The sequence below is a fragment of the Zootermopsis nevadensis genome, unplaced genomic scaffold (assembly GCF_977971745.1).
Source record: "Zootermopsis nevadensis isolate Lab colony 2312 unplaced genomic scaffold, Znev_1.0 Znev_ptg000020l, whole genome shotgun sequence".
NCBI lineage: Eukaryota > Metazoa > Arthropoda > Insecta > Blattodea > Termopsidae > Zootermopsis > Zootermopsis nevadensis.
The window spans coordinates 16,503,933-16,517,661 of record NW_028259152.1 but is presented as its reverse complement, the minus strand read 5'-3'; the positions used below and the strand labels follow the sequence as shown (position 1 = coordinate 16,517,661).

At 38.6% G+C, this 13,729-nt stretch overlaps 1 protein-coding gene across 1 annotated transcript in view; it reads left to right on the top strand.

Moving 5' to 3' along the window:
• The window catches only part of LOC110829688 (cilia- and flagella-associated protein 44), a 31,581-nt gene extending 18,133 nt beyond the window's left edge, over positions 1-13,448 (top strand). Inside the window, exons 18-27 of the mRNA XM_087351957.1 lie at positions 353-550; positions 1,568-1,857; positions 2,092-2,335; positions 2,687-2,864; positions 3,296-3,449; positions 5,169-5,310; positions 6,094-6,293; positions 7,645-7,870; positions 8,716-8,850; positions 10,778-13,448. Of these exons, the coding sequence (XP_087208083.1) occupies positions 353-550; positions 1,568-1,857; positions 2,092-2,335; positions 2,687-2,864; positions 3,296-3,449; positions 5,169-5,310; positions 6,094-6,293; positions 7,645-7,870; positions 8,716-8,850; positions 10,778-11,005 (1,995 nt within the window). The 3' untranslated portion in view covers positions 11,006-13,448. The remainder of the gene's footprint in view (positions 1-352; positions 551-1,567; positions 1,858-2,091; positions 2,336-2,686; positions 2,865-3,295; positions 3,450-5,168; positions 5,311-6,093; positions 6,294-7,644; positions 7,871-8,715; positions 8,851-10,777) is intronic.
• The last annotated feature ends 281 nt before the right edge of the window (positions 13,449-13,729 follow it).

Here is a 13,729-nt window from a genome sequence, read left to right as displayed (position 1 = left end):
TCGAGTCGGAGCCGACCCCCTGGTGACATTATGAACAAGATCCTTCTGATAGGGACCTGTTCATATGTTTCCTAGGCAAATGATCCAGAAGTGGTTTGCCGTTGCCTCCTTCTGTGTGCTTAGTATCAAATGATGATGAAAATGGAGTAATTGTTGGGAAGAACCCAGAAGAAAACTCCGTGATGCCTGGACCATGGCCTTGCCCAACACAAGTTATAAATCTGGGCACCACTGGGAATCGAACCCGGGACCCAAGGATTACAAGCCCAGAGTTCTGACCGTGGTGGCGTATTGTTTTCATATAATGTTGTAATTCTGTTGAATGCATTTCTGTAATATATATTCCTTTCAGTTATTCTTGATGAAAGATAATTTCAACAGCAAGGTTTATGATCTTCGGAACAAGAAGATTGCTCTCGTACAGAGATTCACTGAACTTAATGCCACACTTAAGAATATCCATAGGGAACTGGACCCAACACAAAGGAAGTTTCTACCTGAAATTCCAAAATTTGATGAAAAACTTGAGTTTCCAGACAAGGGAATTAAGGTAGGTTGCTTTGTTTTATAGTGCTTAAGTCACAATGGTTAATCTATACATAACTATGAAATAAAAACAAAACCTTAAAATTAACTTTCATTTGACAGTGGTGTGTGCTTCACACTGGTGATAGCAGTATTCACCACATGAAGGTAATGGATAGATTTGGCAAGCTGCCCCTTACATATTGGATGTACAGTAAGGGAAATATTATTATTATTATTAAGTGTTCTGTCTTACGACAGGTCCATTGCTCTGCCCAAACAGAGCTCTCCAGTTGTCCCTATTCTCGGCTTCTCGCTTTAATTCCTGGAACGTCATCTTCTTTCCTTGTTTAAGGTCGTCGGTTAGCTGTATCAATCTTCTTCCTAGTCCTCTCTTTCCTTCAACCTGGCCTTCGGTGATATCACTCATTAATCCATTCCTTCTCATAATATGTCCCAGCCAGTTAGCTTTCCTTCGTGTAATCGCCTGCAGAATGTTTCTTCGCTCGTTGACTCTCCTCAATACTTCTTCGTTGGTCACTCGATCCGTCCACCTGATCTTCTCTATTCTTCTCCAACACCACATAACAGAAATTTGTCTACTTGAGTCTTAACAAAAGACACATGACTATAAAAAAAATAAGGATATCTCAATTTGTTCAACACCTGATATCACACAAAACAAATATACCGCCCTGTCCACCAAACAATACTGCTGCATTTACAACTCAACGTGACTGACTTTTCTTGCCCCACAACAGTTTACAAACTATTTAAATTAAAAACACCAATCGTCTAACAAAAAAGTAAGTCTAATACACACAATATGAACCCAAACAACAACACAATTAGTTAAACACTCAAAAGTACCCCTTTCTTCATGACTATTTTATGTCAGGAAGAAATTCCTTTTATGCATCGAGACTAATTTTCTGAACAAATGCAACTCAGCAATTAAACGGCTATTATTTTATTTTACGCCATGATATATATTAATCTACAGGCTGCATCATATAATCTGATTAATCTCTTATTTTACTAGCTAACTGAAAAGGACATAGAGGCATTAATGCCACGAAAAACAGATTATTTTGACTCTAATATTCCCACGACAAATCAAACTGCCAACGACAAAGAACCTGTGGATGAGGAGCATGAACTGCTGTGTTCAAATTGTCAAGAGACTGAGGAGGGAACACGGCAGCAAATTATTTCCAAGCCGTATTTTCCAAGAAGAAACAATATATCAACGGAACAACGAGAAGCATTGGTCATTGAGGATAACACCGATACAGTCTGGGAGACTGAAATGAGGGAACACAGGATGATGAGGTGGGCTTCTGTCCTGAAAGATTTGGTAGTTATTTGGCAACCAAAAGCATTCAGTACAGAACCTCAGGTTTTAATGGTGATGAGTTCGGTGGTCTTCTGGGGTGTTGTGCCGTCATACCTCAGATATGCATGAATTAAAATGAAAGTGAATACTTTGGCATGTAATAATGTATTTTATTAAATTAAACCTTGATTAATTAAAATTGTATAAATATGTTTCCATTTATCTGTTAGGAAACAATACGAGCAGGACCAGATCCTGAACGAGACAGAAATGAAAACTGAAGCTTTTGACAAAGAGATTGAAGAACTGTCACATCTGAAGCTAAGAGTCGATGTAGAAACACAGTTTCTTGAATTGCATTTACTCACCTTACATCAGGAACTTCTTATCCTCAAAGACTTTGAAAATATGGATGAAAAAGTGACAAATAAAGTGCTTGATTCACTAAAGGAAAAATATGAGATGGAAAGAAAGGTATGCAGATACGAATGGTAGCTCTGAGTATATTCAATAAGAAGTAGCGGCCCACTGACGGGGCTGGTCCTCCAGTTAGGGACTGGGTAGGGGACTAACAGCTCCTTTCTGTAAGAAAAGTAGCATGTTATAAGATGTTACATAGGGCTTGTGACTTGGACAGTGTTCCGCAGAGTATCTAGACAGAACTGAGCCATTTTATTTACTCAATTCAAAACAATGGCATTAACAATGATCTGTTTTATCTGGTTATAAGGGCTAGATGGTAACACATTTATCATTTGCTAAACAAATTCTTCATGCCTACAGGATAAAATGATTAATTGCCTTTACACCATAATTTTCTTATAGATTATCGACATGCAGAAACAAATTCAAATAAAACAAACAGAGATGAATGACCTGTTAAATGAAGAGAAGGAACTTGAAGATAAGTTTAATGCAGCAATAATGGACAGCAAATTTGCTGACTTTTTGAGAAAGATTTACAAGAAGAAGTGTAAACAACCAAAACTTCAAGATCCTGATGGCGAGTCAAGTTACTATACGTGATACTTCCTGTATTTCTACTCTGCGCAAAATAATTGTACAGATGGAATCCTGACACAGGCTAGAATTTTAATTTAGTGCATCCTAAGTTCGCTCATTCATTCTGACGTACTTAGCCGATCAGTCATAAGTACATAAAAGTATTATGAAGCCACAGTGCTGTGAAAAATTTATAAATGATTTCAAGAGTTCCATGTAGTACTGCTCCAACAGCAACTATTGTACAAAAATCTACCTTACATATATTCATTTTCGGAAACAGTAATAAATTGTATCTAAAAATTATCGTATAATTTATCTCTAAGTATGTACATTTCTAGAATTATTTCTACAATCTTTTTAAACAGTCTTGTAATATTTTAAGCGATTATTTTATGTGCCTCTTTTTCAAAAATATACATTTTATTTCAGATTTGCAATCAAGCAGCTCATCATCATCAGAATCAGATGATGCACCCAGCCTGAGGTCAGAAAAACTTGGCCTAATGAAATTTGATGAGAGTGCGTGCCCTGAAGGTTGCGAGCAAGATCTCTATGATTTAACTTTTGTGCTAAGATGCCAACGGTGAGCAGCTTGTATAAATTATAAGGAACACAAATATATAAAGTTTGTAACATGTGATCCAACTTGCATTACTACTGTTCATCCGAGTTATCTCAGGGCAGCTGGTTCTTGTCAAATGATGTCAGATTTCAGTTGGAATCCTTTCTTTAATATATGGGCTGTTTCATATTGGACCTTGTCCACAGTAAAGGATGTGAGATGACAAAGGGCTGCTTTTATTTCACGGACAATACCTTCTTTTGGTAGGTGTCTACATGCAAGAGCTGGATACATTCACAAGTATCTGATTCTCATCAAGCACAACTAACTAACCAGATGGCTTAGCGAACACAAAGGTTCATCACCGAATTAACCAAAGCCCTCCACCGGAACATGTCCTGGGCCAACAAAATCCAGTCTCCTTGAACTCCTATCTCCCATAGATCCCGCCTGAGATTATCCTCCCATCTACGTCTAGGTCTCCCCAGCAGTCTCTTCCCCTCAGGCTTCCCAAATAGTGGACCCAACCAACCAGATGGCTTACCGAACCCGAAGGTTCATCACCGAATTAACCAAAGCCCTCCACCGGACCCTGTCCTGGGGCAACAAAATCCAGTTTCCTTCAACTCCTATCTCCCATAGATCCCGCCTGAGATTATCCTCCCATCTACGTCTAGGTCTCCCCAGCAGTCTCTTCCCCTCAGGCTTCCCAAATAGTGGACCCAACCAACCAGATGGCTTACCGAACCCGAAGGTTCATCACCGAATTAACCAAAGCCCTCCACCGGACCCTGTCCTGGGGCAACAAAATCCAGTCTCCTTCAACTCCTATCTCCCATAGATCCCGCCTGAGATTATCCTCCCATCTACGTCTAGGTCTCCCCAGCGGTCTCTTCCCTTCAGGCTTCCCGACCAGTACCCGGTGCATACCTCTTGTTCCATCCATGTGAGCCACATGGCCAGCCCACCTCATTCTTCTCGACTTAATCACCCTGACAATACTGGGGGAGGTTCATCATTATGCAGTTTTCTCCACGCCCCATCGTCTTCTCTCCTAGGCCCAAATATCCTATTCTCAAACACCTGCAATCTGTGTTCCTCCCTCAGAGTGAGAGACCATGTTTCGCACCCATACAAAACAACAGGCAAGATTATTGTTTTGTATATTTTAATTTTCAGGTTCTTAGAAATCAGAAGGGAAGACAAAATATTTTCAACTGAGAAGTAGCAAGCATTTCCGGAATTTAATCTCCTCCTAACTTCCTCATGAGTGTCATTTTGATTTGTTATTGTTGTTCCCAGATATTTGAAATTTGTAACACTTTCAAAGGATTTATTAGCCACCCTAAGATAATTCTTCACGCCTGTCTGCTGACGACGAGAATTTACTTCTAGCCCCACGAGTCTACTAGCCTCTAGTCAAGCACAACTAGGGTGGTTTTATTCCTTCATAGTTGATTAAATTCCTTGATTTGTTTTATGTCATTTAGAGAAATGTCCTTTGTTCTAGAGGCTTGTTGTGTTATGATTTGGTCAACTTCCTCTAGTCTGCATTGTTAGTTTGTGCTTAAAAAAGGTGGATGTTGTATATCGTCCATCTATTCTGTTACTTTTACTCATCCATGACACTCACCTTGAAGATGGCAACTGCAGTGGAAATATTTTGAGAAATACAGCAACTCAAACACAAAAGCTGTGTTCAGGAGACCTGAATATTGAAATGGTTCTGAAATGTTCTAGTCATGGATACGAACAAGACGTTACAAAAATAAGGAAAGAAATAGAAGAGGCCTTGAAGAAAGAAATGGAAGAGAATATGGAGAAGATGAAGGCTGTGGAAGCAGTTCTCGAAATTAACCAAGAAGAACGGGAGATTCTTCAGGTTCGTTTATAAACAATTTATAAATCTGTTATTTGCCAGCATGTATATTTCCTATGCACATAATATTACCTCCTTTATATCTTCTTGCTTCTACCTATTTTGGGCTTTCATTAAGGAGCAAACAGAGTGCTTTAGAGTAAGAAGCAGTTCAGTACAGAACTTATAAAGCCTACTTTCCTCGATGTGCTGAAACTGTTATATTCAGGTAATACAAGTTGGAGTATACTTCAATAACAAAATGCAGTTTAGCATACTGGACTTGAGCGAAGACGGTCACGGGTTTGAAACCCATGTCAGTAAATATTTTCATTGCTTGCAATTTCAATAACTGCCTTAACATAAGTTGAATATTCTTGAAAAATCTATCGTCATACTTTATTTCAATTGCCTAAGTACATGGGTCAGCCATATTGTTATTGCTGACTGTGGGAAATTAAAAATTACGAGGTTGTACAATGTTCATACAAGATTTCTTGAAAATTTGGCAACTGGTCTGAAAGTTTAAAAAAGACACGCAAAACTGAATGGTACTGTTAAAAGCCTAATTCTTTTACTCTGTAAGAAACCACAGTATGCTAAAAATATTTTTATAAACTTGTTAATTAGCTAAATGTTAACTCTTAGCGTGCTGATAACAGATTACACTATGTACACAAAATATGAACAGGATTGTACAGAGTGTTCAATATTCAGTATAATATGACCTCTCAGCATAATGTGACATTTAGCTCTGTACACAACATAAAAATGTCTCTATTGGAACTCTGCTTGTGCACGTTACAGAGGGAAAAGCAACATAAGCTAAATGAGGTAGAATGTGTGGTCATACTGAAACTCAGTCAGATGCAACACTTCAAGGAGGATACAGACACTTTGGAGAAAATTTCAAATACCCTAGTCTTCTCACAGGAAGCTCTACAGAAACTGTACTCTCGTGCGGAAGAACTCAAGAAGGAAACGCAAATACTGAAGGACAAAGAAAAGTAAGATATTTGCAGTTGTCAGCTGTTCATAAAAAAAGGTCAATTTTAACACATGAATCATCATAAGGGCTATAATCTTCTAGACATCTAGTTTAAGGACCGGCCAACATTTCACCCAACTCCGTGGAGCAATGTCTTTCTTGAGAAGTAAACAGTTGTCCAGCTGGCCAAGAAAATGCTCTGCCTTTTAAAGAATCTGACTTAACACCCTCTTACTTCAAGTTTCATTTTTAATATTATCCTCCCATCTATGCTTAGGTCTCTTCTCTGTAGGTTTTCTGACCTAACATTTTATTCAATAAAAAGGAATTTCAACTAAAATCATTTACTTTCCAGACGGCTATTAATTTTGTTCTTCCATTCATCTTTATGTTATTTAATGATGCCATTTCAACAGAGGATGCATAGTGGTGACTGGAATGAGAAAATGATCTTGAATGGTGAACAGGAAAAAATTATGTAGAAGACAGTAATGGAATATTTCAAAATACTATCCGGACATTCACCTGGAGAGACTGAGTAAAACCACAAGAATGTCAGAATTGGCAGTAACCAGGTTTCAGCTAAAACGCGGTACCTCCTGAATATAATTTTAGATTGCCATTTCTCTACTGTTATGCTTTTAAACTGAATAATATGAAAAATTGTACATCTGATGTATATTTAAGAATTTTAAACAAATAAATATGCTATGAAATGGTAGCACGTGTTCTGGGCACTGAAAGAAAAAACAATTTTGAGCGTTAACAACATAAAATTCCTATTTTAATGTATATAATTTTAGTTGACTTATTTTTAATTCTACACAAAATAATGTTATAAAAGTTTACTGCAGGCCAGTGGATCTAAAACTGCATAAAATACGTGAACAATGAGCAGAAATTCCAGTTTTGGTTTTGACAAAAATCTCTTCCCCTGTGCTAAGCCACGGTGTCTTCTGTTGGTCGTCACGTTGCAACTAAACTGCAGTTGACAGTAATGTGACTGAGGGACTTACGCAGAAGACAGTGTACTAACATGTTGAACCGTGCGGTTCACAGTGGGGGAAAAAAAATGGTACTGCATAACCACGCAGTGCATAGTAAAACCACCGTAAGATCCGACGCGAGTACAAGCTGGTAAATTGGCTTACCCTTATTAGAGATATTTCTGAAATTAGGATGTAGAATTCACAGCGCTCTGGCTTTGGAACTGTTTGTCATACAGTTCACGAGAAAACTATCCGTCTCGATGCCTTTTTCTGCAGAGGGGGAAAGAGCGAGAACAAATTTAAAAGAATATACAAATCTTTTGTGCAACGCGCACATTATATTCAGCTTCTCCCACATATTTATTTTCACTCTTATTACAGGAATGATCAAAAACATTTACACAGGATGAAGGTGGAGTGTCAACACATGGTGGGGATGATTCACAAACTGAAGGAGGATATAACCGAGTGCATGTTCAGGAAGTTTGGCGGAGAAATTGACCTTGATGAGTTGGAAGAGTCGGTCCTCAGGAGACTTCTGGCTGAAACTAAATGTTCAAGGAAAGACATAATAGCAGCATATGAGAGGAAGATATCTGCAATGCGGGTAGTTATGAACTGCAAATATTTTACACTTCACCATCACGCTACAATTATTAGCCTATAGGCATAAAACTCTACTTTGTCCACTCAGAATATATATATCAAAGTAATTAAAACTTTCAAAATAAATGCCTTCAATTTATTAGTAAGCAAATTACTTCTACTTTCATCCAGTGATTTTTTGTTAGCCGTGAAAAAAAGCTGGTACTATTCTAATGGGGCGTCATCAAAGTATGTTAAACAGTAGGATCTGAAGTTTTCACTGTGGAGAGAACAAAGGTGGCTGTCTACACTCATTGCCCTGATGACGGAGGCCACAAGGACCTCTGATACACTGGTAAACGTCTACTAGGTTACATTTCACTACAACCCAGAAGAGCCATCTTCTGTGTCAAATAGAATTACCCATTATCTGACACAGTCACAGAGAATGTGACCTTAGAGACTTCTGACATTCCAAAGTTCCAAATTTCAAGACATAGCTAATATCTACGTAACAGTTTACGAAACACAGAAATGCAACAGTTGGTTTGAAATGGTGGAGTAAAAGTAATGTCCCCTAACTTCTGGATACGCAGATAAAAATTTCCAACATCTCCGCCACGATTGAAACCTGAACTCTGCATTTCCCTGCCTGCCGCTACCGACCGAACTATATTCACACATTTCAGGAACATGTTCCGCACCGATCATGTATTTAATTTTGGAGACACTTTTACCTCTATAATGCGAAGTTAAATGCATTTGAATTTGTCAAGTCATTCAAAGTACAAATATTCAAAACTTTACTCTCAAATTTACATCAGTCTGACAGGTGATACTCAACTGTTCCCTCTTTGATGTCTTTAGGAGAAACTTCGTGATAAGCAAGAAATCCTTTCTAGATCTATATGGGAAAATACAGAGAAGTTACATCTGCTGACCATCTTGGAAGACGAAAAGCGCCATTTGGAGAAGTTATCACAAAAACAGGCATTCAATCCAGTAAGTTCCTCAACAAAGTTCACAAGCAAATTTATTGTTTCATTGTTGCTAACAGCGTCCGCGTCACTTTCATCGCCGCTGTTATCGGAACTGACGAACCTCTTGCTGCCCGCATGTCACGTGCTCCAATTATCAAAGTATTTCTCTTCAACCTCCAGACATGATGACATCTACAGGACCATTCTTGCATTGTGATTGATGCATACATTTCCTTCAGAAGGTGTGTTGCGTCATCTGACGTAAATGTGGTGTTTTTCATCCTTAAGTAGCCCAAATCAGTCGTATTAGGTTCAAGTGTGGCTTGTAAGGTGGTAAGCAAAGGAGAAAGTGTCAGTGCCCAGTTAATTCCTGGATACTGGTGCCAGCAATCCTTGTCGACTGTCATCACTCCGACACTGTCTACACTGTTTTATCAGTGAGTACTTGTGGGTTATCGGGACACAAAACAGAGAGGCACGGCCCGACATCATCTGGATTCATATTTAGCTGAGTTCACGTGGCGGCGTACAAATGATAACGGCGATATTTTTAAAATGATTCTAAAATCTATAAGAATTTTGGCCTCCGGAGACAGGTTGTAACAACAATTAACATATCATACATTATTATTATTAAGTGTTCTATCTTACGACAGGTCCATTGCTCTGCCCAAAAAGAGCTCTCCAGTTGTCCCTATTCTCGGCTTCTCGTTTTAATTCCTGGAACGTCATCTTCTTTCCTTGTTTAAGGTCGTCGGTTAGCTGTATCAATCTTCTTCCCAGTCCTCGCTTTCCTTCAACCTGGCCTTCGATGATATCACTCATTAATCCATTCCTTCTCATAATATGTCCCAGCCAGTTAGCTTTCCTTCGTGTAATCGCCTGCAGAATGCTTCTTTGCTCGTTGACTCTCCTCAATACTTCTTCGTTGGTCACTCGATCCGTCCACCTGATCTTCTCTATCCTTCACCAACACCACATTTCAAAACTCTCCAGGTATTTCTGTTCCTTCTTCCTGAGTGTCCAAGTCTCTGCTCCATACGTAACACTTCACTAGTTTCGTCTTCATCTCCAAGCCCAACTTGCTAGTGAGAAGTATCCTCTTCTTGACGAAAGCTGCCTTGGCCATGGCTATCCTTGCTTTTACCTCCTTGGTGCAGAGAGCATCCGTCGTGACTATGCTTCCCAAGTACTTGAAATTCTCCACATTCTCCATCTGTTGGTTTCCAATTACATTGAACGTTGTAATCTCATACATATCAAAATAAAATATAATAATTTGTCATTTATTGAAATAAAATATAATAACTTTCAATCATATGTCATTTATCCACATACATTAACCTAACCTAACCTAACCTAACTTAACCTAACCCATTTTTAAAGCGATGTGTGCCGATAACCCACAAGTACCCATCAGTGTATACAACTCGCTGGGCTGATCATCTGTTGAATCATTATGTACATTGCGTAGATACGCAATTCACAGACGACCTCCTAAAATCAACCATTAAAGTCAAAAAAATAAGATTTTAGGTTCTTATGGCGGTGAGTACGGTGATCGTCAAGGTCAGAGAAGCTATAGTAATAAGGCAAGTGTCCACCTAATACTGTGTGCAGTAAGATAGCGGAGGCAGGGACAGGACAGGAAACGCAGCTAGAACCGTAGATTAAACTGGAGTCACAGAATTTTGGCAGGGAAACCTGAAGATAATATTAAAATCAATCTTAGGATAATCAGTTAACAATAATTTTAACTGGCTCAGGATATGATCTGAGGTGATGATACAGAATTCTTTGAATAGCCGAACATCAAAGAGATGGGACTGGGAAATGAATTATCTTTAGTAAAACTTCTGGCCGGTTTTTACTAAACAGCTGCATAATCCAGAATGTTATGAACCGTAACCAAACTTTCAAACATGTGGCATAACGATTTACTTTTTCAGGAGCAAGCATCCGATAAAGACGACCCGTACACGTCTGATATCGAGAAGCTAATTCAAATTAAGGAACGTCAAGGTGCCAAAATCAGAGCCTTAAAAAATGAAATAAAAATGCTGAGTTTGAAAAGTAAACCAGTGCCACCTATCTTGGGACCTGCAATAACTGTCATCCCTGAAACAAAGCCTGAAGCGACATCGGAACATGGCTCTGGGGCCGTGCGAATGGGTTGAGGCACGTGCCACTCTACTGTACAAGATAACCCTTTCAGTTCAACTCTTCAAATGCCATACAATGTTTCGCTGTTGACTCATGTAAATGCATAATAATCACGTAACACGAATCCATACAATAGGGTAGAAGCACTGAAAAATTTCTGGAAACAGTGCTGGATTTATGTAAACTATTCCCAAGGTGATGAGAGGGCAGTTGTTTCTGTGCCGATGCGTATTAGCATGTGTTGAGATCATGACATTAAAGTTTGCCAAGAACTGAATTAATGGTTCTAAGTGAGAACAGAGAAACTATACAAGCAGTTGTGTCACAAGAACTGGTGTGGCGGGCACGAAATGTTGAGTCCGACGCCTGTGACGTTGGCATATGTGCCCCTGTAAGAGGAAGTTTCAGGGCAGGCATTACCTATAGAAGTTTCATTGTTTACCACCACAGAACAAAGTTAATTTATCATAATTGTGTTTGCATATTTATTCCAAGAAATTCTATTACCTTTTTTCATCTGCTTACTCAGCGGTCTCTTCGTTTCTTCCATAAGTAGGAGGTAATGGCTAGTAAACCGACAGATGACCAATGGATGTGGGTGTTGAAACATTGGAAATCATAAATTCCCCATGGGTTTACCAGAAAGTCATAATTCCCCTCATTGGTTTTTGAGTGCTTTACAGTATTACATTTGTAAAATGATTACTATTACATTTTAAAAAGAAAAATTCCAACTTTTCATAGTAAATTTTCCACTTGCGGTTGATGGTACTCATTTGACAGAATCCTACAAAGTTGAAAATGCTTTTGCTAAGAATTTTCAATCAGTCCACAATACCCCTCCCTTGTACAGTCTTCTGAATTTTTATCATTAGCCCCCTACTTCCGAATCACACATTTGTAAAGCCCTTAGATGTCGAAGACCATCTAAATCTGTCGGACTTGATGACATCCCTAGCTTCGTTATGAAGGGTCTAACACAGCGTTATTTTCCTACTGTATGGAAACAGGCAGCAGTTGTTCCTATTTTTAAAAATGGTAACACTGCTTCTGTTAGTAACTACCAACCCATTTCTATTCAAAAAGACTTTTCCAAACTATTTGAACTTGTTATTCACATTATTTAGAGTCTAATTTAAATCCGTCAGCACGGTTTTACAAAATCGAAACCTATCATAATCAATCTGTTAACTTACCTAGACTTTATTATCCCATTAGCTGGCTCCCAGGGGCAAGCTGATGTCATTTAATTTGATCTTAGCAATACTTCTGATCTTGACCTTCATACCATGTAACTCCAAAAGCTCAGGGCTTTTGGACTTTCTGGTGGTTATGTAAACTGGTTTTGTAGTTTCTTAACCAACAGACAACCTCAACAGAGGCACAATCAAGGTTCCTCCATTACACCATCACCGCGTAATACGATATACAAATTGTACAGCATTAAACACGACACTTTTCTGAGCCCTTAACACAAACATTCGCAATTGCTATTTTCTTCAATGCCCACTGATTTCTCCGATCCACATATAAATCATTTTCACCCAGCAAAATCAAGAAACAAACTTCACATTGCAAACTAAGTCTTGTGCACACATGACCGGAAGTATCGTCTCTGAGACATGCTCGCAAAACTAACGAGCAGAAATTACCACAAGAACATTTACCTTACCGACTAAGTTATCCGGAGTTCGTGCTATTACGAATCTCACGAGGATGCAACCACTTGCAGTTTTCGAACGTGTCTGCTGGCAGCTGACTTTTAGATCGGGCATGCGTAATCCGTCTTAGAACGGAAGCTCAGTGATATCACGCCGTTTTGGACCCATTGTATGGGCTTTCCGAGAAATTGCACTGCTCTGGGCTTTTGGATGCGTCTTGAACCTTGACAAAGATAACCGTGTTCTTCGAGACGTTGATAACAATCCTCCAATCTGCCGATGTAGGCCTCCAGATAACCGACGAGAAGCGATGAACTAGGGCAGGGGTGGCAAACCCGCGGCCCGCCTTGAACATCTTTCCGGCCCGCGAGTTAGACAAATACAACAAAATTTTTGAAATATATTCATCTCCCTTTCATGTTAAAATCGAGTCGGCCCCAGAATATCTCCAAATGGAACTGGTTGACTTACAGTGCAATATTGAATTAAAACACATTTTTGAAACATCAGAATCAAAAATAGATTTTTATAACACTTACGTCACAAAAGAGAAATTTTCCAATTTGAGAAATCTGGCACAAAAAGTTGTTAGCGCTTTTGGTTCAACTTACACCTGCGAAATCGTTTTTTTCGAAAATGAAATTGACCAAACACAAAACACGCTCAAACATAACGAACGCTAACCTGCAACACCAATTACGATGTGCAAATACCCAAATTGAGATCGATTTGCAAAAGCTAAGTGAAAGAGTGGAGAAACAAATATCGCACTAGTAAAATAAATATTTTTTAATGATTTCATTATTTTTATTTCATTCATATTTATATATTTTTTATATTTAATTTTTAGTGCTATATATTTCTTTACAATGTACGCTTAGTATCATTATTATTATATTATCTATGTTTACATGTAAGAATAATAGTAAACACAATAATAATAACTCATTATGTTTCAATTTTTCACTCCAAAAAATGTCTATAGTGTATCTAAATCTAATATGGGGATATATAATTTTATATGTGGCCCGCGGAGTTATGATGCATTTCCAAAGTGGCCCGAAAGATCGTTTGGGT